The sequence below is a fragment of the Grus americana genome, chromosome 25 (assembly GCF_028858705.1).
Source record: "Grus americana isolate bGruAme1 chromosome 25, bGruAme1.mat, whole genome shotgun sequence".
NCBI lineage: Eukaryota > Metazoa > Chordata > Aves > Gruiformes > Gruidae > Grus > Grus americana.
In genome coordinates, this window is record NC_072876.1 from 647,442 (window position 1) to 671,902 (window position 24,461).

General features: G+C 52.8%; 2 protein-coding genes across 2 annotated transcripts; both read left to right on the top strand.

Annotated features, from left to right (window-relative positions):
- Positions 1-813: 813 nt before the first annotated feature.
- SRSF3 (serine and arginine rich splicing factor 3) lies at positions 814-6,827 on the top strand. Its single transcript, XM_054804057.1, has 6 exons — positions 814-931; positions 1,716-1,923; positions 2,449-2,583; positions 4,769-4,807; positions 5,609-5,695; positions 5,960-6,827. Exons 2-6 carry the CDS (start codon positions 1,718-1,720, stop codon positions 5,985-5,987), a joined length of 495 nt encoding a protein of 164 aa, XP_054660032.1. The 5' UTR covers positions 814-931; positions 1,716-1,717; the 3' UTR covers positions 5,988-6,827.
- Positions 6,828-17,887: 11,060 nt separating this feature from the next.
- CDKN1A (cyclin dependent kinase inhibitor 1A) lies at positions 17,888-22,537 on the top strand. Its single transcript, XM_054804150.1, has 3 exons — positions 17,888-18,002; positions 20,282-20,692; positions 21,118-22,537. Exons 2-3 carry the CDS (start codon positions 20,290-20,292, stop codon positions 21,165-21,167), a joined length of 453 nt encoding a protein of 150 aa, XP_054660125.1. The 5' UTR covers positions 17,888-18,002; positions 20,282-20,289; the 3' UTR covers positions 21,168-22,537.
- Positions 22,538-24,461: the final 1,924 nt, after the last annotated feature.

Here is a 24,461-nt window from a genome sequence, read left to right on the forward strand (position 1 = left end):
GCACATCAACACCACTGCCTATGCCCTCTGTAACTAAAATTCCTCAGTTCAAATTCTCTCATTTTCTACTGAGTGCTGGGAAAAAAAAAATCACTTTCCTCTTTTGTGCCTCAGTAGGCAGAAGCCTACTTTCATCTGGGAGCAGGGGCTGGACGTTTTCAGTTTGGAGGCTGGATGCTGATTTCGAGCGAGAGGGATGGTAAGACTAATTCAGCCCCTTTCGGGATCCAGGCGAGCCCGCAGCCCCAATGTGAGTGGGGCTGCGCGAGGGCCGCTGAGGGAGGTTTCAGGCCAGGCACCCCTTTTGGGGCTGGCACAGGTAAAAAGCACCGGTTTGCTCAGCACATTTATTTAAAGCCGCTGCCCATGGGGAGAAACTGCTCTTAATGAATCGAAACTTTCATATGTGTAAAACCCTAGTGATGAGGGGAAGATGCCAAAAAACATGGCCTGAATATATCCCACTGGGTCGGAGAGACACAAGAAGAAAAGAAAACCTTTTTTTTTCCTTTTAGCCAGCAAAACAGCCTCCCTGGGCGTGTTGCTGTTTCCTGATTTCAGGGACCTGAAGTCTTCCCTCGATAATCGGTCTCTAAAGTGAAATTTTGGGCGAGAGAGGGGGAAAGTCTCGCCTTCAGGAGCGGCCTCCACGCTCCCGCCGTTGCCGCTGAGGAGAAGCCCGCCCGCCGCCGTTTGGGGCCGCGCGGAGGCGGCGGGATGAAGCCAGCTGTCAATCAGCGCAACGGCACCCTCTGATTTGCTGCCGGGTGGCGTCACGCGAGAGCGGACTGCCCGTATATAAAGGCGGGCGGTGTAGGCGCCCGCCGCCATTTTGTCCAGTGAGGAAAAGCGGAGCGGGAGTTTCGTTGAGGGTCGAGTCGGCTACGAATTTAGCGCGGGCTCCCTTCGCGCGCCCTCCCTCTTAGCATCGGTGAGGATCTTCACCTCGGAGGGCGGGGGGGGAGGCGGCACCCGCGGTCTCGGTCCCTGGCAGGGCGGATGGAAGCGTGCGGGGCCCGGTGGCAGCAAACAAAGAGCAGCCGCCATTTTGTAAAGCTGGGCCGCGGGCGGTGGCTGCCGCAACGCTGAGGAAAGCCGGGTGGGGAGAAGGCGGGTAGGACACGGATTGTCTTGGAAGAGCCAGCTCGCCGCCTTTTCTCCGCGGCTGTGGCCAGTGAGGCGAGGTGCGGGTAGGCGGGAGGTGCCGCGGGGGTGGTGTGGCGCCTTTCCCGCCCGCTCCGAGGGAGCGCTGGTTCCTCACGCCGCACACGCAGCGCTGAGGAGGCGCTCGGGAGGGATTCCTGGAGCGCTCACGCCGTGGCCTCTGCCGGAGATGGCGCTGCTTCTCCCCCCAGCATGTGCAGCTTCCTCCAGATCCCTCTCCGAGAACAATGGAGTCCTTCTCCCGCCCCGCACTCACCCCGCAGGCCCGGCCCCCGCCGTAAGCCATGAGCAGGGGAGAGGGGCTGCAGAGAAACATCCCCCTTCAAAGTTGGGGGCTGTAAAAATAAACGAAATTCCCTGAAGTAGTGAATTTTAATCACAGTTATGATATAGCAGCTAGCTTTTGTGATGATTTTCAACACTGCTTCCGCCTTCCCCTCCCCTGCTCCTTTCACACAGGTTAATGTTTCTGTCATGTCAGATCATAGTGCTGTTGGAGTTTTTGGGAAAAGCAACCAACAGAATTACTTTTTTTTTTTTCCTTGTCCTAGCAATGCATCGTGACTCTTGTCCGCTGGACTGCAAGGTTTATGTGGGTAACCTTGGAAACAATGGCAACAAAACTGAATTAGAGCGAGCTTTTGGCTACTATGGACCACTGCGCAGTGTATGGGTGGCGAGAAATCCTCCTGGTTTTGCCTTTGTGGAATTTGAAGATCCACGAGATGCAGCTGATGCAGTAAGAGAACTAGATGGAAGGTAAAACATGCTTCTTGTGTGTTTGGCTTGCCTGGTGAAAATAAGAAAAATTGTGGGTAATGGTGCAGTTTAAATTGGGAAGCTTCAACTGGCAAAATGAAGGACTTGACGCGTTTGTTACGCCATATTTATTTGTATGGTGGTATAAGGGTAGTCTTCCTTAATAGTACAGGAATAGCATTGGGCATTTAATTTTACATTTTGGAGTTGGACCTCTTGGTGCGTGTTAGTTAAATTCAGGATGGTGTTACTGTAAAGAGGCAAAACTGATCAGGAAGAGTCTCCTTGGTTCCTTTTCTTCCCGCTTTAATAGCATGGCAAGCTTTCAGAAGTGGCCAAACCTTTTGTCTGTCATGCTGGAGTCTACTTTTTTAGACTCTGAATACCGTGTACTTGACTAATGTGTACAAACAGAATGTTTTCCCCCTTGTTGTCTGTTCCTTTTCCCTCTCTTGATTCCGTAGGTTTTCTTCTGCGTGCAGGCTTGTCCCCGGAAATGCTAACCGGTGTCAATCTCTTTCCCAGAACCCTCTGTGGGTGTCGTGTCAGAGTGGAGCTCTCCAATGGTGAGAAACGGAGTCGGAACCGCGGTCCACCTCCATCCTGGGGCAGGCGTCCTCGAGATGACTATCGCAGAAGAAGTCCTCCTCCTCGGCGCAGGTACCCTAGGTCAAAGTACACTCGCAGAGCTGTTGGCACTGTTACCACTTAGCATCCTAGAAGCAGGCTTTTTAAAAGCATGTTGATGGATAACATTCATCTATCTGATCACAATTTGGAGATGGCAAATGCTAAAAAAGACCCCAAAAAACCCCAAACCCCCACAAAATCGAGGTGAACTTAAGTTGTGTTCAATGTTGGCTTTTGTCCTTAGGTCACTGTGCCAGTTGGTAGTCAGCGCCCTCTATCCTGGACTTATCCTTGTTCCTCCTAAAATCTGCTCATCTTCTAGTCACACTTCCCTTTCTTCCCCATACTTCAACTTAGGCTGTTCCTTTCCTTTATTCCATAATGGCAAAACATGACATACAGCAGCTTAGCATTTCCATACAGATGTGTTTCTCCGCTTTGTTTGCGCAATTTAAATATTTTCCAAGTAGGCAGCTGTTTAGTAATAGATCAAGTAACAGTTGCTTTAAACATCTAGAATCTTTACACTTTAGTGTTAGTTTGGAATTAAAACATCATGTGACAATCCTGTCACTTGAGGTTTGCAAACACAGTTCTAAAATATAGCAGGATTTTTGGTAAGTGACAGGTTCTTGGACCCAGACTAGCTTGTCTGGCAGTTTAAGTCTGCAGCGTGGTTTTTGCAGGACTGAATTTACCTGTTGCAGGTGAGTGAAGTCCTCACAAGTCAGGGTTTCAAGCTTACCCTTTTGCTGTTGAAAAATAACACATTAGGAGTATTTGTTAGCTAATAGATGGTTGTACTGATGGCTTGTTTTTCATTTTTTTTATGCTTTTTGGTCCATCTATTAATAAAAATGAACCCGTTACAGAGTCACCATCATGTCTCTTCTCACCACCCTCTGAGTCTGCATTAGCCAGTCAACTAGCCCTTTCAGCGTCATGTGACCAGCGCGCCCCATTCAGCTTGGCTGGTGTCGTTTCACATGACCCAGGCATGGCCAGTCGTCAGGTTGCACCGCCCTTTGGTTCCCGAGCATGCTGTTTTCTCTCAGCCTTCTCTCCAACCTTAACCAAATCGGCAGCAGCCACCTCGACCGCCCACACATTCCCGGCCAATCAGCTCAGCTGTTTATTTACCAAATGTCTTCACAACAACTACAGCAGCAGCCTTCGGCTAACAAAAAAGCAGGAAAAATCCACAACACCCCCTTCGCCAACCAACTAAATACAACGCAACATCTGGCAAAACCTTTTCAGCAAATTCTTCTTGGCAGTCAGTCCGGCAGCCTCACCTCACCATTTCTAGCTTGTTGAAACCAAAAACTAGTAAGTTTTTCCTGCTTATACAGTTTACTGCTGGTTAAAATAAGGAGTAAGCGGCTTATAAGTAATTACTTTTCTCAATCAAAGGCTGGCTGTGCATAATTGAGTGGTAACGTACATATGTTGCTTGAGAAAACTTTTAAGGGTGATATGGAAGCTCTTACACTGTGAATAACGTAAAAACCAGTATATTTGCATGTGAGATGCCAAACTAAATTTTTAATAAAGCTCTAACAAACTTAGCTTTTCCTTGCCAGAAAAATCCTATCACCTTTAAATGGTTTTACTAACAGTTTTCAAAACTTAAAACTACTTTTTGGGATGAACTGGGCCGAGCTAAGGTTATTTTTATTTTTTTTATTTTTTTTTAAAGAAAATAGTCTAAACACACTATGGCATTAAAAATGACAATCACAAATATGCAGTTCTAATGTAGCACTTAATGGCATTATCAATATTGACACTGAGCGCATTTTCACTTTTTTTTCCACTTGGTATCTCTTGTGTCTTGTCATGGACCTTTTTGGCTTGCATGGGTTCCAAAACATTTGGTCTGTGCTGGTTTTTTTTCCTTTTTTTTGGAACCACTTGTGGGACTTTGGTGTGGTGTTCTGGGCAGTGTATTAAGTTGAAATGGAAAGTGTTGCATTGGACAACTCTGCTATGAAGCATTCTTAGTTAAAGTGAATTCGTGGTTGGAAACGTGCTGTTCACACTGAGCTTTGTTTTACTGCCTAATCTTTCCATGCCTTTTACTGGATGATGGATGCCAGTTATTCTTGGCACGTTCCCTGGGCCCAACAGTGAGTTTGACAAGTTGGGAATTGCCTCACCCCATTAATGCTGAAAGAATTGATAAAAAGCCTCACTTTTCTTTTTCTGGTTCTAGATCACCGCGAAGGAGAAGCTTTTCTCGTAGCCGCAGCAGGTATGCACCACTTAATTACAGCCTGGACAGCTTTGTCCAGGAGGCTTAAAAAGAAACAAAGCAAAGCAGACTAACATTTCGGCTGTATGCAGTAACAGGCTCCAGGGCAGGTGTTGTAATTTGGTAAGAGGGAGAATTGAATTTGGTCCTGCCACGTTGCTTGTGTGGAGTTCATATATTTACACAGCTGTCTGGGATTCCAGGGTTATCAGTTGAAGGATATTAAGAATGGAAGTAATTAGTTTCTGTTCTGCAGCTGTCCCAGGCTCCTGCTGGTTTTTTCACAGTTTGTGTGTTAATGTGCTGCTCTCTTCCTGAGCCACAAGCACAGGTTATCAGAAACACAGCGAGCATGTTCTGCTGTCTCATACTGCAGAGTGTTAGGTGGTTGTGACATGGGTGTGACGCAGTTTTGTGTTAAGATTTTTCAAGCTTCCACAGTTCATACTTGATTTTTATGTTCTTGTAGCATAGGATGCTGCATTACCGTACAAGATGTGTAAGGATAGGTGCACGCGCCATGTTCGCTGAGGCACAGTGACCTGTGATCTGGTTCCGAACAGATTTAAAGTGCTGCAAAGGAATAGATGCCTGTTTACAACACAAGCTGTGTTGTATGGTTCAAGCTGATTATTTGTACCTGAAGGAATGGCTAATGCCATAATCTTTAACAGGTTTCCCCTGGTCGAATAGTTAAAAACCTTAACTTCCTGAAGGGAAGCTCTCTGGATAGCCTTGTTAACCCAATTAGTTTAGCTTTGCTTTGACACTGTAATCATCTTGCATTGTAATCTCTAACAGGTCCCTCTCCAGAGACAGAAGAAGAGAGAGATCACTCTCACGGGAGAGGAATCATAAGCCTTCTCGTTCCTTTTCCAGGTCTCGCAGGTAGGAAGAGTCTTAGAGTGGTTACATGTTTTGAGTAAATCTGTGAAAAATGATTGTTTCAATGTCTTGGTAATACTGAAGTGGGTTGTGGTGGAGAATCATCTCTTGTGTCTTAACAGTGTTCTTTACCTTAAAGAATTGAATACCCAGTTTTATTAAACAGTTTTAAGTGTTTAAATGTCATCTACTGAGTTGGGCTGGGGGGTTTGAAGCAAAATCTGCTGCTCTTGGCAGCTGGAATCTAACTCATCTTTTCTTCTTTAGTCGCTCCAGGTCAAATGAGAGGAAATAGGACTGTGAGAAGGAGCTGTGTACAGGAAGTCATTAGATCTGAGGATGGGAGGAGTATGTACAGAACATTGTTTTGTTTTCAGACTTCATAAAGCTTGGTGCATTTTTAAAATGTTTTAGCTGTTGAACTTGCTTTGTTCCTTGTATCTTGTAACAGGTGGCAAATGTAAAGATGTGAATCTGTATATGGTTCTGAGCAGATCATATGGTTTGTAATACTAATCACTTTACAATGTACCATTATACATAAGTTTTTGTTGGTGTTGAATGGTAATCAGTTTGTCTTGCATAGATAGAAGAATGTTTCTGGTGTTGACATGCTGGGGAATGTTTTGCTGGGATTAAGCTTTTGGAAGGAAGCGTGCAATGAAGATGTGTTCATTGCAGAAGCATGGCCATGGACGGCGTTCATCTGTGCAGAACAAGACATAGATGCTTCATAGTACAGTTCTCGGGAACGGTCAGGAACGTCGAGCCAGTGGCATGTGAAGGGAATGACTGAGCTGCAGTTTTATCCAGAGCTCTAGTTCTGACTTCCAGGACCTGGAACTGAGCTACTTTATATTATGTGAAATATAAATTTTTAGCCGTAGGGTCAGTTAATTTTGTACTTCATGTGATTAGAGTACTTCTTACATAGGTGATCGTTGGATTGCCCATCTATTCCAGAACCTCTGAACAGACCAAATACACAGCCGAACTGACAACTGGAGTGGATGTGTTGTGTGTAATGGTACATTGTAACAGTTATGAATTAAGCATTTCTTTACTGTACAAGAATTTTCATGTCACTTGTAAAATGTCTTTTGTGAGATCCTTGGGATTAAAGTTTTGGTTACAACTTGTTGTTTAAGTATTTAACTTGAGTACCTGCTCTATACATTCGCTTTGCAGAACATGCACTTGGTTCTTGTGCAACTCAGTTAAATTAAGCGTGCTCCACAGTACAGGCTAAGATGACACTCACCATGTCTCCCTGTGTAACACACCTATGAACTGTGCAAACGCTGCTCTAAGTTGCAGGTCACTACTCATGACTGCTCCCTGCCTCCTAGTAAGGGGCAGGGCTGCCATTTGCTGCTGGCATCCCATACTGGTGGTACAGATGCAGCCTGGGTGAGGATGCTAGCTTGGTGAGCTCCATAATGCTGGAGATTCAAAGATTCACAATGTTTTTTGCATCCTGGATGTGGGTTGGTAACAACATGTAAGGTATTTGTCAGTCCTGAAACCGTTGGTCTGTAAAGTGAAGCTTTGCACAAAGGTTTCCCTTGGGTATAAAGCTATGGCATGGCTTGCGTGCAATGTGAGCTTCCAAACTGCATCAAACCTTTTTTTTTTTCTGTATCCAAGAGGAGATGAGCTACATCAGTTTCAATCATGTGTGTTTAGATTAAATCCATCATACTGAATGGTCTTGTAGTTTAATTTCCTTGTGGTATCCACCTGGGGAACTAGAATGATTTTTAAGATCCCTTCCACTTCCCAGAAGGGGGCTGGAGTGTGGGCAATGGATGGCTCATAGCTGTCGGCAGCTGGGGCAGCGGTGTTGCTGTCTTGGCTGCTGAGGTGTACACTGTCTTGATTTATCTTTTAACTACTTAGTACTATTTATGGGTGGACTGGGTGAGCTTAAAGGCCTTTTCCAACCCAAGGGATGCTGTGATTGTCTTGGCTGGCAGTGAACTGCCCCTGGCCCAGCAGTGCTCTGTGGTGTGAGCGAAGCCAACCTCGTGTTCACTGGAAGGCAGGAAAGCTGCGGGTGGTGCAAAAGGCACGTGGGAGCGCTGTGAGCTCAAGAGGTCCAAAACGCACCGTCTGTTCTTGTGGCCTGTTGGGTCTGGCAAGGAATTTGGAAGCTTTGGGTGTGACTGGGCTCCCAGGCTGGTGGTGTGGTGGCTGCCACTGTGCACTGTCACAGCTCCCCAGCAGAGGTCGGGGTGTCCTCGTCAGCCCCATCCTGCTGACTCTGCATCGGGTTTGGTTGTGAAATGTTGACTGACCAACTCCTTGGGGGATGTTTGTATTAGATGAAAAGCAGCCAAGAGTTGAGATGATATGTGCCACGTGCAGCTCTGTTCCCTTTTTTAATACGTGCTTCTAGCCGGTTTGATGTGGAAGCGTTGCAGCTCTCGTTGCCTGGGTGCCAGCTTGCTTGCCTGCACCTCACTTCCTTCTGTGGTTTCGGAGGGACAAGTAGCCCTCAGTAGCTTGAACTACCGAGGGGAAAGAAATCTGAGATGGGGCATGCTGTGGGGAACAGGTTGTGGGAGTCTGCAGAACTGGGGATATTTAGCAGTTTTGGGTTTCTGACATCATGTTACACTCCTCAGCCAGATGAAGAAGTTGGCCCTTGGATCAGAACTGTTTCAGGGCAGGCTGCTGCTTTTGTATAACCAAGCAGGGTTTTGATGGGGAACAAAGTGAGGAACTTCTAGAGGAAGACGGGAAACATATAACCACTGGCTGTGTGCAGCCCTTCTCTCAGGGTATACTTAGCAAGTGTTATTTTTAATGCAGCAACGCATTCTCAGCTTTAAGGCTTCCAGTTTGGGTCTGCAAGAGGGCGACCAGCCAGGGAGTGTGATGGACAGGGAGAGAGCATTGTGGCCTGCGTTTAAAAAGTCTGCTCTGAAGAAATTAAATTGACAAGGAAACATTTGTGTTGACCGAAAGCCAGTGCCATCCCTCGCCTCTCCCCAAACATTCTTAGACCAGGTAGAGCCACTAAGCGACTTGTCCTGGCCAGGGCAGGACAGACGGATGCTATCCAGCGGTTCCTCGGCTTGTAGCTCATCCTCGGAGCCAGCCCTGCTCCGGGTGACGAGGGAGTCTGCTGTCTGCTACTTCCTAAATTGCTTCAGGGCCGGATTCTGTGATCCTCACACTAATGTGTTAAGCTGCATTTCTAATTTGGGCAGAGGTTTAGCTGCCCCTGCTTTTGCCCAGCAGAAGCATCCTGAGGTTAACGCTATCTGAGTTCCTCAGACGCTCATCAGCGCAGTATCTAAGTGCGTTCAACGACGTAACTACCCTCTGTTTATGTGCGGTTTGTTCTTTTCTCACACTCTCCCTAGGGAGAGTATTGTGTGCAAATGGTTTTGCAAAGAAAGGGATTTTTTTTTTTCTTTTTATGTACATGCTGCTCTGTTTTTGGCAGAGAAGATCATTTTAAGAATGTGCCTTGCATTTAAAACAGAAAATGGAGAGGTTAAAGACGTTCTTTCTTTACAGGATTTGTTCAGATAGGTTCAGCTAACCGGGTTTGTGCTTGGGTGAGCAACTGCAACCTTAGTGAATGCCGACAGCAGTTTTGGTTACCAAACCCATGTTTTGGGTATTTTTGGGAGCTGCTGCAGTTCACCTCCAAAATGAGCGTGTTGCCAGAGCTGTGCTATCCTGTACTCCACTCACACCAAGAACTCAGATACATTCCTGGTAACAAATCACTTGCATGTTTCATGCTCTCGGCCTCGTTCCTTCTTGGAGCCAGAGGAGAGGTGAGAGGAGCTGCGCAGTGCCCTGGGGTCTGCCTGCAGCGGCCCCGCCTGAAGGGCAGGTCACACCGCTTATCTCTGAACGTCTCCGCTTCTGCAGGGACCTGTTGGCAGAATTCACCACTGGAAGCGGCGAGTGCCCGAGCAGTTCTGCAGCTTTTTTCCTTTGCTGTTAACATCACCTCTCACAATCTCTCCCGACATAAAGATCCATGAAACATCTGAATATTTGACAAACTTTCTCCCACTTCTGCTGCTTTTAATCCTTGTCCCCATACCCACGTTCAAATCATACCCCAGAAATATTGTCCCAAAACCTGAGCTACAGTCACCATCGTGAATCACCCTACTCCAGTGCTGATGTAGCGCAGCGTTGCTTAGCTAGGAAAAAAAAAAAGAAAAAACTGGAGCATCAACCCCTTTTGCAAACAGAAGGCCAAAGGGCCGAAGTGCAATTCCAGCAGCTCCGGTTTGACCTTAGATCCTGCACTGCCAGGCGATAGCACAGCTCCTGAGACGAGGCAGGTCTCACTCTTCCTCCTGCTGAAATGAAGCTAGCTCCAATTTTACCCCTCAACCTGCTAAAAATGGGTAAAATAAAGACATTTTTCACTCGACAACTATTAACGTCACTCAGTAAAGCAGTTGCTGAAGCAGAAGCAGCATCCCAGCCTGCCATCCCACACAAGAAACGTTATGGCTTCCTAGAAATGCTGTTGCTGTCCAGTTTGGTGTTTCATTTCTGAAGTTTCACTGAGACACTACCATTAGTTACATTCTGTTAGTGCCCTTCAAACAAATACTGTTGTGGGCTAAAATAAACACAAGATCCAGACAAATATAAAATAGACTATGCAATAGGAACGCTATGTTCTCAAATGATTCATTCATCTATCATTTAATAATTTATTAGCTGACATAACTTTTAGTTGGACGAATCTTCGCGTTGATCCGCATGGTGTTTCTGCTCGGTCCTGCAAGTGATTTTAGCTGTCAGATTTTCTGTGGGAGTAATCTCAATTGGAAAAGGGAAACGTCCGTCCTTCCCAGCTGGATTCTGCCACCGATTTCCGTGGCATTACTCCACAACCTCCCTGTGGTACCCCAGGATTCATCCTGCTACAGTTGAAGTCAGACTGTCCTGTCCTCGGGCTCTTTGCTGAACACCACGCGACAGGTCACGATGCACCCACGGCACGTGCAGATGCCGTGTCGCTGCCCAACACCACTGGCTGAGCAGCCCGGCAACGCCGTGTGCCGTGGTGTGGAAGGCCCTTGGCAAGCCGCAGCCCTCCGTCGGGAGCTGCGGTATCAGGGTGGAGCAGCGGTATCAGGGTGAGGCACCGTGTCACCCTGGGTGTCACTTCAGAGCCGGCTGGAAGATCACCACTGCCAGCTGTGAGAGAGGAGCATTATCTCTGACGTGTGCAGAGGCTGCTTTGCCCATGAATATTCAGCAACATTCAGCGGCGTCTCTGCGAGGAAGCCCCTCTGCGCCGCCCGGCCTTTCCCCCACCGCTGCCGACGGAGGGCTTGCCATTAGTGTTTGCTATAAAATGTTTGCAGTCGCTCGTTTCTGACTAATACCGACATTATTTGCTGTCACATTAAAACACCGTCGGTCACTGCAGAACGCCCGCTGGCTGGACTGGGTGCCATGTTTCCTGGTGCGAGCAAACGGTGGATTGATCGGCTTTTCATGCGTTACTAGTAGAACCTTTTTGGGAGGAGGTTGCCCCAGCTCAAGAGATAGGTTTCAGGTGTGGTATGCTGCTGCTCCTGCCAACAGTAGTTCTTCTAGCTGCTTGGTTGACACATCCCACTCAGAAACTCATGTCTGAATGTTCACCAGATTTGGAGTCAGGAGTTTCCCTGCACGGGGTCAGTTTGATAGGGACCAGTGGGGTATTTTTTGACCTATAAATATTTTCATGTTTCACGACCTCCCTCTCCCTCTTTGTCTACCTCCTGCTCTCTTTGTGGCATATTACAGTGGTCATCTATAAGTCTTTCGATTCTGCAAAGCCCAAGTTTGTTGCAGGAGGTAGGAAGGGCGCTGGTGCAGCATTGCTGCTGGCAGGTGACGTACGGGATGTTTTTAACCTGTTTCCAGCCTCTGTTGCACTACTGACAGTAGCTCTGAGATTCAGCAAATTTCCTGCAATGTGGATTCTCACAGGCGTGGCAGAGAAACCATTGAGAATGGCTGAAACCAAAAGAAAAAGGTTTTGGCACCTGGAACTCCCTGACTCAGATCCCTGTTTGGTGGAACCGAGCAGAGTTCCACCACGGTTTGCGGACCATGTCCGTTCCCATCGCCAGGTCTGGCACAGCTCTGTGCCAGCGCTTGATGTCAAGGCCAGCGGAGGTTCAATCTGGGGTGAAAGCTGCTCCTTCGCCCCAGCTCCAGGAAATCCTGCTGTGTATGATCAACATGTGGGAAGTGCAATCGACCCTTACCCTGGTGCCTAGGTGGCGGCTGTCATATCATCACTGATGGCTTTATGGGAAGTTGTACACACACAGCTGTTCCCTCCCATTACCTCTGCTCTGCACAGCACCGTGCACCAGCGCAAGTCACTGTGCAAGGCAGCCGTCCGTCCGTCCATCTGCCCATGGTGCACAGTCCTCCCACAGATGCCATTTCAGGCATCCCTTTACTCATGGTGCCCTGGGGCTGGTCTGCCCCTGCCTCTGCCCCTTCCTCCTCCTCTGCCCCACGCCCAGCCCTGCTCCTCACCCCCAGCACAAGGGTGAAGTGAATCACGACCCCGTGCCTGCCCTCACCCAAGGTGACAGGATTCCCAAAACGCCGGCGGGGGGGATGCTGACACAGGGTGAGCCACCACCTGGCAGCGCTGGCGGGCACTGGGGTGGGCGAGCAGGCCGGCACCCATCTCCCAAAGACGTTTGGAGTTTGGTGTCGCTGCCTCTGCAAGCGGGAGCAGAGACTTGCCTTGCAGATGCCCCATCCTTTTGTCTGACTGCTCTGGGCAGAGAGTGCTCCACCGAATCAGGGATTATTTTTAAAGCACACATGGTGAGCAAGCATTAGTCGACAGCTCCATAGTCACCTCCTTCTCACGCTTGGCTATAAAGGGCCAGATCGTGCTCTCGGTGGATTTCAAGCAACGCCATGGCTTGGGGAGCAGCGAATCCCTCATCAGCAGCACTGTGCCACACGTGTCATCCATTGGGAAGAAGTTACATCGCTCGACAGCTTCCCATGGGCCTGACTGCAGCAGGAGCTGCCGAGGGCTGGAGACCCCGTACACCACATGGATGGGAGCAATTCTGCCCCATGCTCCACTTGCTTATTCCCACCCACGCGGTGAATCCTGCTGTGGAAGGTCCTGGTGAGCCTGGAGAAGTCCCTGTCCTCCCCCTGCCCATTGCCACCCTGACGGGAAGCTTCCCCTGCCCTCGCCAAGGTGCCTGCAGGGAAGAGCTGGCTGCAAAAAAAAAAACAAAACCAACCCTGTGAACATTTTGGATGGACCTTATTCCCTACAAGGAGCTTTGCAAAAAGGCTGGAGCCGGTCATCCCGATTCCCAGCGGGGCATCCGTGTCCCCTCCATGAGTGCCGGTCATCTGCACAGTCCCGCCTTGCTCTGGGGTCGTACTCAATGAGGTGCAGCAGCAAGTAAATAAACAGGCAAACGAGCCCGAGGTTCGAAGCCAGGTACTCCCTGCCGTCCTCGCCAGGCTCTGAACAATGAAGTCCTTTGCTGCCAGCAAAAAAAAACCAACCCACAAAGCTTCCAAGCTGCTCATGGAAAGTCAGTGAAGCAATTACATTAATGACTATGAATGGGGCTAAAAACAATCTTGGATGAAAATGAGTGAGGGGCCGAATGAAGCAACCGATTCATAGCCTGGCTCCCGCATCCAGGAATATTTCCAGTAAGCAAAGGCCTTGTTTTAGGGACTGTCTCATCCCCCATTTGTGCTTGGTGGGACTCTATTTCCACTCTGCTGGGTCCGGTGTCTCATCAAAATGCCTTCATAAATGGAGCAAACAAGGGCTGTATATGGCAGGGAAACAGTCAATTAACACGATCTGAGTTCTTTTAGGGGCAGAGTTAATCAAGCATTCAGCGTTTTGTCATTCTTGTCTTTCTTTCCTGGGAAAATCCTATTAGTATAAAATCACTTAATTGGGCACTTCAAAGAGCTGATGGGAAAACAGTCTTCGCTGGGATATAAACGCCATTCAGCCGAACACTGGGTTCATTTAGACTTTTGCTGGAGCGTGAGTGTTTCATTAAGAGCCTTCACGTTTCCCACTTAAAAGAAAAAAGCTTGTTAGTAGAGATAATAATAAAAAAAAATCTTGGAGATTTGAATCCTGCTGAAGAGGGTTTTTACTGCCTGAATATGTGGAGCTTTCTTTCGGGGCTTTGTCCCCAGCAGAGCCACTTACACCTATAGTGAGTGCCTGTCGATCTGCTTTCCCGAGCCGAGTGATTTCACACCTGCCTGGGGTGTTCTTGCGAGTAACGGCTGTTGGAGGAGGGAAAGAGTCACCCCTGTGCCCCGTGGGAGGTGGGGGACAGCCCCGGGGCTGACCTTCGGGGTGCAGGATGGTGCATTTTGCAGGACTGAACCCCAAATGCCGTGTGCTCGTCCCCACTCTCCATGCTGGGGTGGACGTCCTGTGTTAGTTCCCCCATTCTCAGGTTATTTCCCTGGGCAGAAATTCAGGTTTTTGCAGAGCTTATGTTTATCCCCCCTTGGAAAATAACAGTGTGCCCTGATCTGTCATTGCTGACTCCATCCCTGAAGGATGCTCATCTGTCTTTTCTGTTTCTTCCCCCTACATTGGTTGATCTAACAGGATTATTATTACATTATCACCCCCCCCCAAAAAAAAAACCCCACTTCACTTAGACCTTTGACCACCAAACCTCCAAACCATCCTTGCTGCTGGGTGAGGAACCACAAGGATCTCTTCATTTCTGCGGTGGGCGCTGGCATGCTTCTGTCTGGGAAAAAGTTTCCAGGTCAACCATGTACTTATATATATGAATGACATTTTGTATTCAACCTTTATAAAATCCTTACATGTGGGCATTTGACTGCATTTAAGACAATCATTATGGGCATGGGTTGGACCTCAGCATGTGATTCCCATCAAACGCGCCAAGGTCCTTCCTTGGCACAACGCTTGGTTCTTCGCTTTGGGGTCAGGATTACCTTACGTGGCTCCCCAAAGCTGTGTTTCCCCATTCTCCTCCTCCTCACCCAAGGCTGGGCCATCCAAACCCTGATTTCTTCACCCAACTCAAACCATTCCTCCACTCTGAGTTGAAGCTCCCACCCACATCCCCTTGATTTTTGGAGGTGCTGCTCCCCGTGTCCCTGGAGAGGATGAAACTTGGTGTCAGAGGCGATGTGCCTGGACACGTTCCCCTGACGAAACCCCGGCCGTGCCGGCTCTGAGGACAGGCTGAGTCACGCGCCGACTCTGCCCACCATGAATAATGTGTTTGCATCCGTGTCTGCAGTGGCTTCCTCTCCCCTCGGTGTCTGCGGGACCCACCTGGGGAGATCCACCGGGAAGGAAACACTCCCGAGGGTCCCTGCCGCTCGGGATTTAGGTGTCCCTGGTGCTGGGAAGAAGGTTACTTTGAAGGCTATGAAATACGCGGTCATTTAATACGTTCCTTTTGCTTCCAGGCATTAGGATGGGTTTTTCAAGCAAATTACAAGGCCGGATTCTGCCACAGTCACACCCCTCCCGGGTGGGGGTCTGGGACACCCCTTGGGGAGGGACGGGAGAGGTGACAGCCCTGACAGGGTGGCTGTAAATGGTGAGAAGGAAACAGGCCAATCCCAGTCCCCAGCCCCGTGCTTCCGACCTCCTACTACGTGTTGTTGGGGCTGAACTTCATGAGTCACCTTTGGGATTTTTTTTTTTTAAAGTTCCTGTACTGCCTTCTGTATTAATCACGCTTTTTTTTTTCCCCTTTTTTCTGACGATGCCACTGCAGACTTGACCATGGACTCTCTGACCCAGGCCCTGACGCTGTTTCTCTCCCCACTTCCCATTTCCAGTAACCCACTTTGCTGAGGTCTCCTCCGATGCCGGTGCCATGCAGCCAGAGCTCCCCGGTTCCCGGTGTGGGGGCACAAGGACGGGGAGTGACAGCCGAATCTGCAACACCCAGAAACCTGCCACCCCCCCGCCCCCATCCCGGGGCACAGGGACCAACCCCCCGCCCCACCAAAAAATAATTGTAGAGTTACTTTCTTAAGGAAAATCCACATCCAATTTATTTTCTGGCTGGTTTTGCCCTGGAGGGCATCCCCCGTGTAACTAGGGCTGGCCGGTTATGTCGTGTCACTTTGCTTTTTTATTCCCTCACTCTTGCATCAGCGGTTGCTGGAGCTCGCTGCAGGTTGCACAAGCGAGGCCACTCCTTCCTCTGCCACTTCAGGCGCTAATTTAAAAAGCTGCCGGTTTTGACGGTCCCATTGCATATTCGAGGGACTTTTATGGAAGAAAAAAAAAAATAAGCAGTGAGCATCCTCTTGGTAAATGCTGCCTCATCTGGGAGTCCCGGTTCGCAGCTGGAGGCTGCGCTGACCGGGGGGGAGGATGCCCACGGCGCTGCGGCTGGGATGGTGCTGGGCTTCCCTTCAGTGCCAATCGCGTCCTCCTCGCATCCGGAGGGAGTGAACCAACAAACTGCAGCTGGAGCAGAGCTGACGGTCGGCGAGGAAAGGATCTGCTACCGCACAGCGATGCATCCAACCCTCTGCAGTGCGGCTCTAAAAGCTGCTCTTTGCAACCAGGAGCAAAAATCATTCCCACGTGGAAACATCGGTGACAGCTTCCCTGAGAGGAAAGGCTGTTCCGGCTCGCCCCCTCCTCTCCCTGCGTATTACGAACGGAAAGGCAGTCTGAGTTCAGGAGCATCCCCAGCTTTGCCAGGATGGATTTTCTGCAGCGTGTAGCATTAATTTAGGACGCTTTCACGCTTTCCCCATCCTCCTCTTACCTTTCCTCCGCATCCCACCGTGCCTGTCCAGGGGCAGCCAAGGGGACGAGCAGCCACCGCCGACCCAAATGCAAGCACCTTGGCCTGGCCCAGCACCACAGAGGGGGGCCCAGTGGTGGCAAACACTCCTGCAGCCCGTGGCAGCCTCCAGCCAAGCATGCCCAAACATATTCTCCAGCTGCTCAGGCCGGTGGGAAGCTGCTGGTCCAGCCGAGAAATGCACGGGTGTTTTGCACACCAGGGGTCCTGCTCAGCCCCCCCAACACCCCCAGGCTCCAGGGGCCTTCGAGGATGCCTGGCACTCCCAAGGGACCTCTTTAACTTGGTCTTTGTCACTTGGAAGTGTGCTGTCACGTTCTGGTACCCCACAGGAGTACGTTGTGTTTGCAACCTTGCTGCCCAAGTCACGATGCCCACGGTGCCGGGGCAGCTTATGCCGTGCTGAGAGGGTGCTGCAGAAATCGGCCCCCTGTGCACTGGGGCAAGCTGACCCCGAGGGCATCAGCTCTCACGCCATGGGGCAGGGTCAGACCCACTTCCCAGGTGCTCCAGCCTTGCAGTTCAACCCTGGCAGGAGCTGCTCTGGGTTCAGACCTTTCCAGCCTGTGGACTTGGGTGGGTTTTCCAGATAAGCCACAGATCCCTCCGAATCCTCCCCGCAGGTTCCTGCAGGACATGCACAGACTTGTTCCTCCTCATCATCCTGCCCGGTGCAGGACTCAGACCAGCAGATCCTTCCCCAAACGCTTTTCTCTGGCCACAGTGGGTGCCGGGGGGGTTCAGCTGGCGGAGCAGAGCCAGGCCTGGAGGAGAAAATCTGGCAGGAGAGGCTGGGGTGGCCTGTGCTGCCCAGGACAGGGCTGGGGACCAGCGGAGCATCATCCTGGGGCTCTGAGGTGGGCACCCCCGAGAGGAAGAGAGAGTTCCCCCTTCCTTAATCCATTATCCCCCTTTCCCTCTGGAATCCTCTGCAGTTGTGATCCGGTGGGCAGGAAAGCTTGGGTGGGATGTGGAGCACCCCCCCCCCCCAATCCAGGCAGCCGAAGCACCGCTGCCTAAGGTCCCTGCATGTCCCCATGGGGAGGGGGCACCCCTGTACCCCTGATGGGGGGGTCCCTGCATCCCCTAGGAAGGGGGTCCCTGTACCCCCTGATGGGGGGGACTTGTATACCCTAACAGTGGGCTCCCTGCACCCCCTAGGAACGGGCTCCCTGCACCCCCTGATGGGGGGCCCCTGGGGGGGTTCCCTGCGCTCCCCTAGGATGGAGGACCCCGCACCCGGTGACCGAGGTCCCGGCACACCCCGTCCCCGCGGGGACCGCGCGCACCCCCGGGACCGGGGACCGTGATGGGTCGGGGGACACAGGACGGAGGCAGCTGCCCCGGGGGGCCGGGCCGAGCCCGGGGCGGGGCGGGAGGGAAATCCCGGGCGACGCGGAGAGGCCCCGCCCCGCCCCGGTATAAAACGCGGCGAGACGCGACGGGCACCGGCCGCCGGGAGACGCGACGCGACGGTGAGTGCGGCAGCGCTGGGGTGGCCCCGCGGGGGCGGCCGGGGGGTCCGGCCCTTCCCTTCCCTGCCCGGGGGCGGGGGGGGAGCGGGAGTGGGGGGGGAAGCGCCGCACCAGGAGCGGGCGGCGGCTTCGCCCCGGTGGTCGCGTCCCCAGCGCGGGGGAGGGAGCGGCGCCGCTCCCGGTGGCGGGGCTGGGGGCGGCTGGCCCCGGGGGGTGGGCGCTGGGGGAGCCCCCCGGGCGGGCGCGGAGCCCCGGAGCCCCGGTCTGGGCTGCGCTCGCCCCCCGGCGGCGGCGGCGGGGCGCGGTGCGGGGCGCGGCGCGGCCGGGCAGCCCCGCCGCGGAGCATCCCTGCGTGTCCGCCGTCCCGCGGGGCTTGGCGGGGGCGGCCGCTCGGCGGTTGGGAGCCGGACACCACCCTGCGCTCCCCCCCCCCAGGGCTCCGGATTAACCCCGGCGGCTGAAGAGCCCCACGGGTTCATCGGTGTCATGAGCGGGGTGTTCTCTGCACCTTCCCCCAGGGAGGCACCTGGTGTGGGGTCACAGCGGCTGCTGGCTCCAGCCGCGCCCGGGTGTGGGTGTTCCCAGCCCCTCCTGCTCCCCAAAAGCCTTTCACCAACTGGTGTAACTGGTCCCGGGTGTTGCAGGTGCCTGTGGGGCTGGTGGGGGGGTGTGTGTCCCTGGGAGTGCCTTCATCTCCAAGCTGGGTGAGGTTTTAATGCAACCGTGCACCTGCATCGCCTCTTTGCCCTGGTCTTGGGGTTCTCCAGCTGTGTTGCAGGAAGCCTTGAAGCTTTGGAGAGGCTGCTCAAAGCAACGCCAGCCCCACGGGAGGGGACGGTGACCTGGCCCTTGTCCTTCCCTGGCCCCGTTTGGTGGCTCTGGCAATCTGCAATCATGAGTCAGGGCGAAGCTGTTATTTTGGGGTGCGGGGCTCCAGGGTGGCACCTGGGCCACGGCGGTGGCCTGGGGATGGGGAGATGGGTGCTTGACACAGGTGGGGAGGGCTGGAGGGTGTCCGGTCAGGGTGTTGAAACATGGCCCCTGCCTGCTACCTGCCAGGGCTTGCCTGGACATGCTGAGACTTGCCTTGCAATGAGGTCACCCTGTTTGTGCGCTCTGACTGCCAGGAGATAGGAAGCTGGATTTCTATTTTTACTCGGGGATGCTCAGTCTGGGCTGGGAGCGGGGCAGGGGCAGAGAGTCGGGGTGGCCCCGGGGACCGGAGGTTCTCCAGCCACCCGCTGGCGGGCCGTGCCGGCACCGTGCCTGGTAATGTGGCACAGACGATCCGGAGGGGCTGAGGGTGCTGAATTTCTGCAGGAATTCTCCCTGCGGGAGGCTGAACACCCCATCCCTGGGGTGGGGGGTGCAAGCCTGGGGGTCTGTTGTGGTCCCAGATTGGGTGGGCAATGACCAGGCTGGCTTGCATGCAGGGATTTTATTTCTATGAATCTTTTTTTAAAGCAGATTTAACGAGCATGGCTATCCAAGTGGGGTCAAGCCTTAGTTCCGAAAGCCGTCAAATCCCAGAGCGTTGTTTGCTTTGCTCTGATAACGAGGTTCCTCATAGCCGCGGGTGGCACGGGGATTCATTAGCCTCACACATGTGTAAGGGGGAGGACCGCTTGGAAGGAAAGGCTTTGCCACTTACTGTGAAGGTCAAGGCTTTTGGCACCGATTTGAAAAAAAACAAACAAACAGGGTCTTGTCTCTGGTTACCCAACAGCTTCTTGCAGATAAGGAGGGTGGTTAACAAAGTGGTCGAGCTTGTGGCATGTTCTTGCAGTTGCTTAAAAGGCTTCTTTGCCACCGGACCTGGGTTTTTGAGATGAAGAAACTGGCCAGAAAAACATCCTGTTGCTTCACTTGCCCATGTGCCAACTTGCCTTGTGCCTGTGGAAGCAGGAACGCGGTGGGGTTGTGGATGGAGCCGGTGGCAGCATCAAGGTGCCAGATGCTCTGCCCCGGCAGGGCTTTACCTGCTGGAGGAGGAGTGGGGAACATCAACATTTGCACCTTCCCCATCCTTCTGCATCACACCAGGCTGTGTTTGACCTCAGTCATGCTCAAGTCCCTGCCCAAGACACCACTAAAATCCCAAATGTCCAAGATGAGTACTGGCAGATGGAGGTCCCCTCTGGGCTGCCTCATTGCAGAGCCCAACGCACCTTGTCCCACCTTGGCTACTGTGCGCGTTGCTCTAGTAGCAACTGTGCTGGCCCTTGGGCTTGCTTGTGGCTTGTCCAACACACCAGTAACTTGCTCTGCTTTCCTCCCAGCCATCACAATGCCCCTGTCTCAGAGCAGGGCCAGGCAGGTGCCATGCAGCAGCAAGGTGTGCAGGAACCTCTTTGGCCCTGTGGACCATCACCAGCTCCAGAATGACTCTGAGAAACTGTTGAAGCAACACCTGGAAGAAGCTCAGCAGCGCTGGAACTTCAACTTTGAGACGGAGACTCCCTTGGAAGGACAATTCAAGTGGGAGAGGGTCTTTCTGGCTGAGCAGCTGCCCCAGGAGGTTCACAACCTGGTCAAGGTCACCAGCAGTGAGAGCAGGAGCTCCTTGGTCCGCAAGGTCTCTCCCAAGGACTGTCTTGGCAGGATTTGCCCCGAGGGGTCTCAGCAGAGCTTGGAGGTTTACAGGGCTGGTTCCCCACAGAGCTTGAAACGTGGGCAGACCACCATCAAAGGTGAGTGCTGGAGGCTTGGTGTCACTTCATGCATGCTTGGTGGCATTGCTGGTGTCATAGCTTTCCCAGTAGGGACAGATGGAGGGGACTTAGGATCCAGGCAAGGCTCTTGCACCCAGGCATGGGGATGGGACCACATTATAGCTGAATGTGCCCCAAAATAGTTCATCACCCTCAGTTCCCATGGCCTGAGCCTGTCCTCTAAGATCAAGGGCTGGGGTAGAAGCACAGGTGAGACCAAATAGAAGAGATGGAGACCTACAGGCTCTTCTCTCCAGGAATACACAGCTTTGGGTGGATGACTCTAAAACAGAGTCCACCTGGGCTGGGTTTTGGGGTCCTTCTCTGGGGACACCTCCCTCTTCCTGTCCTACTGCTCCTGATGGGCTGGAGGCACTTTCCAACCCTCTCTTTCTGCCTTTCAGATTTCTACAGCTCCAAGCGGAAGATTGTCCCTGACAAGCCCAAGCCGTGACCTGGTGGTACTCGGCTCCTCTGCCATCGGGGACAGCTGCTGATGCTGACGTGCCCTGGGGGTGTCCGTGGCTCTTTTCCCCCACTCTGTACTGTGTAAGCTGTCTGTATGAAGCAATGTAGAGTCTGTAGTTCCCTATTTATGAGTAGCTCTGGGGTCCTGAGGGACCTTCCCTGTGTGCAATGTATAGGAGTAGCCTGTGTTGAGGCTTGTAGTCCCATGGAGGAGGACTGAAATGGACCTGGTGGGACTAAAGCATTGCCCTGCCTGCAGAGAAGAAAGTGTGTCCTCTGCCCTGTGTTGGTGGGGCCAAGCATCATCCCTGCACCATCCTGCTGTCCAGCTGTGGTCCTTCCCCTGCCTGATGGTCAGCCATGGAGGATGCTTGTGTCCCAGCCACCTGGTGGCACCAGATATCCTCAAGAAAGGGTCACCGGTACAGATTGCAGAGCCCTGGGACAGCCTGGTCCTGAGGACACCCTGGTTGCTGGCCCTCTTCCCAGCAGGATGAACCCAGCGGTGGCCAACCCTCATCCATGCATGGAAGCGGGGTGACGCAGGGGCTGCTCCTTCCCACCGCTGCTTGAGAGAGGAAATGCTGTTCCCTGACAGCCCTTCTTCTGGGTGACTCACCAGTGCTGTCACCTGTCAGACAGGCTGCAGATGGTGACAAACCCGCTGGAGGTCCCCAGTGCTGAGCTTGTTGTGGGACCAATGTTACCGGGGAGGCTTTGGGGTCCCCTGGACTCTGCTGACCCACCCCCCACTTTCTTACCTTGTTGTTGGTTTGTTGTGTGGTGCCGTTTGCTCCCAGGTTCCTGCCTCCTTCAACACTGACACGGGCTGGGGAGCTGCCTGCTCTGGCTGTGGTGGGCTGCTCTGGGGATGGAGTCCTGCTCACCAGCAAGCATGACACCGAAAGAGGAAATTGTAGTGCTTGCTTTTTTTTTTCCTGGACTTTTTCTCCTTTGGGGCTGGGGGAGAGAGAACCCTCACCTGGCTCTGCAGAGTGAGCAGCTTTGGTTGCCTCTGGGATTGAGGGATGTCCTGGAGTGAAGGCTGCTTGGTCCCAGCGCTGAAGGATGCTCTTGAAGGACTTGACACTGTCAGGTCTTAGCACTTTCATGGGGTTCATCTCCTGCTCTGCTGGATTTGGACTCTGGAAACTGGTGCAAGATGGTCCCAGGCAGAAAAGGGACGGGGTTGACCTCCCTCCTTGCACCACGATGCACTTTGCTGTCGGTGAAGCTGGCAAACTCCCAGCATTAAATGTTTATTTATAAACAATGCTATTAAATCTATGGGGGGGGAAGGGGAAATACCTGTTTGTCTATAAATGTTAGCTCGGAATAAACACTTGTGGTAAGGGACTTGGTGTCTCAGGGCTACTGGTAATAACCGTGCTGGGAGCAGGGTCTGGCTGTGGGAGGAGGGTGCTCTGGTCTGGGTCCTTGCTGGGGGTTTGGGGGTCGCTCTGGGGGTGCAGCCCTGAGCTGGGGGTTGGCTGGGAGCAGGGGGGGCTGCAGCACAAACCCAGCTGTGGGAAGGGGCTGGTGCAGCCCTGGGTGACTCCTCTGCAGCATGAAACACCAAAGCAGGGGTGTGAGGTGGGGGCTAAACCTCCCTGCAGCCCATGTGTTCAGCTCGACTCCTTTGGGACAGCTCTGTGCTGTGGACCTGGGTGCAGGATTGGTGCTGCCACCATGTCCCCAGCAGAAGCCACTGCCACCTGTGCAGGGTCTCACTGCAGGGACCCCAGGTGACTGTAGGCTCCTCTGCTGCCCATGTCGTTATCCCTTCCCCACCATGACCCCGGTGCTCTGCTCCTAACCCCCAGCGCTCTATCTTGTGGGGCAAGTGGCCATTAGCCATGGGCAACCTGGTCACATCCCCACTCCATCTTTAATGGGGTCCTGGGTGCCTGGGCCAATGAGGGTGACCCATGTTGTGAGACAGGGACATGTAAGAGAAAGTGGTGGCACTGCTGCTGAAAACATGCAGTGACAAGTCCCGGGTGGGACTGAGACTGGAGCTGCTGGATGCTGGGCTGAGATCCCCTGGGAGCAGAGATGGGGCCTCTGAGGGCTGAGCAAGACTCACCTGTGGACCATGAGCTTGTTACAGTTAATGTCATGAATGACCTGATTTGCAGAGGTGAAAATAAAATTTTGATGCTATCAACCAAGGATCCTTAAAGCATGTCCCTGTGGCCTGTCCCCAGAGCGTTGGGTGACGCCCACGCACACCGATGTCCCCCGAAATGCTGTTGCAGAGCAGAGTCACGCAGCCTTTTAGCTGCTGCTGAGTCGAGCCTGACAGATTCAGCCCTTTTAACCTTTCCTAACTTATGTCAGTCCTTCCAGCCCCCTTGGCTGCTGCCAGCTGCTCCCCTCCGCCGTCACCTCCCGCTTGTCAGGAGCGGTGGCGAGAGATAAATCAGTAAATACCCCCTTGTCCCCGTTTGCAGGGCTCTGAGCACAGCCAGGGTCTGGCTCTGCTGTGCGAGAGGGAGCTTGGTCCCCCCAGCTTTGGGGACACAAAATGGCGATGAGCTTCCAGCAGCTGAGGAACGGATGGAAACCTTGCACGTTCAGTCCAGGTTGCAGTTTGCTGCTCTCCCATCCTAGCCTGGCCGCAGCATGGAGTGAGGATGCCGGGGTTCAAAGTCCCACCACAGGTGAGCAGGGTTGGGAGGAGGGTCAGGCGTTTCCCCTCCTTTCCCCACTACGTTCAACCCCCTGTCGCCAAGACCTGCCCGGCATCTCCTTGGGGCTGGAAAGGGCCATTGCTGCTGTGGGGCTGGATCGCACCCTCCCGTGGCTGGTGCTGAGTCATGCTGGGCAGAGGGGATGAATCAGTGAGCTCTCCCAGGCGTATTTAGGGGTTTCCTTCCGAAAGCATCCTCAGGGAAAGCAAAGCCAAAATTCAGCCTTCTCTGTGCAGCGGCAAACAGCCCTGGGGGCTGCGGGACGCGGCGACAAACGTGAGCTCAGAGGTGACTTTTGCAGCCTGAGCACCCCAGCCTGGCCACAGGGTCGCTTCGATCTGGGGTAACGGGCACCAGCTTCACTCGGAGAGCAGAGCAGAGAGAGCTGAGCCCTGAATCGGCCCCCAAATGCCCAAGCTGAGTGGTTGCACTTGAGCTGGCTGTTGCTTCGTTAGGTTAACCAGCACCCGAGCAGGGCTGGGCCGTGTCTCGGAGGGTGTGATGGGGCAGGGCACCTGCGCAGCCGGTTCCCGGCAAGTGATTTAACCAGCTGGGATGGGGAGAGCCGGGCAGGGACCAGCCTCCAC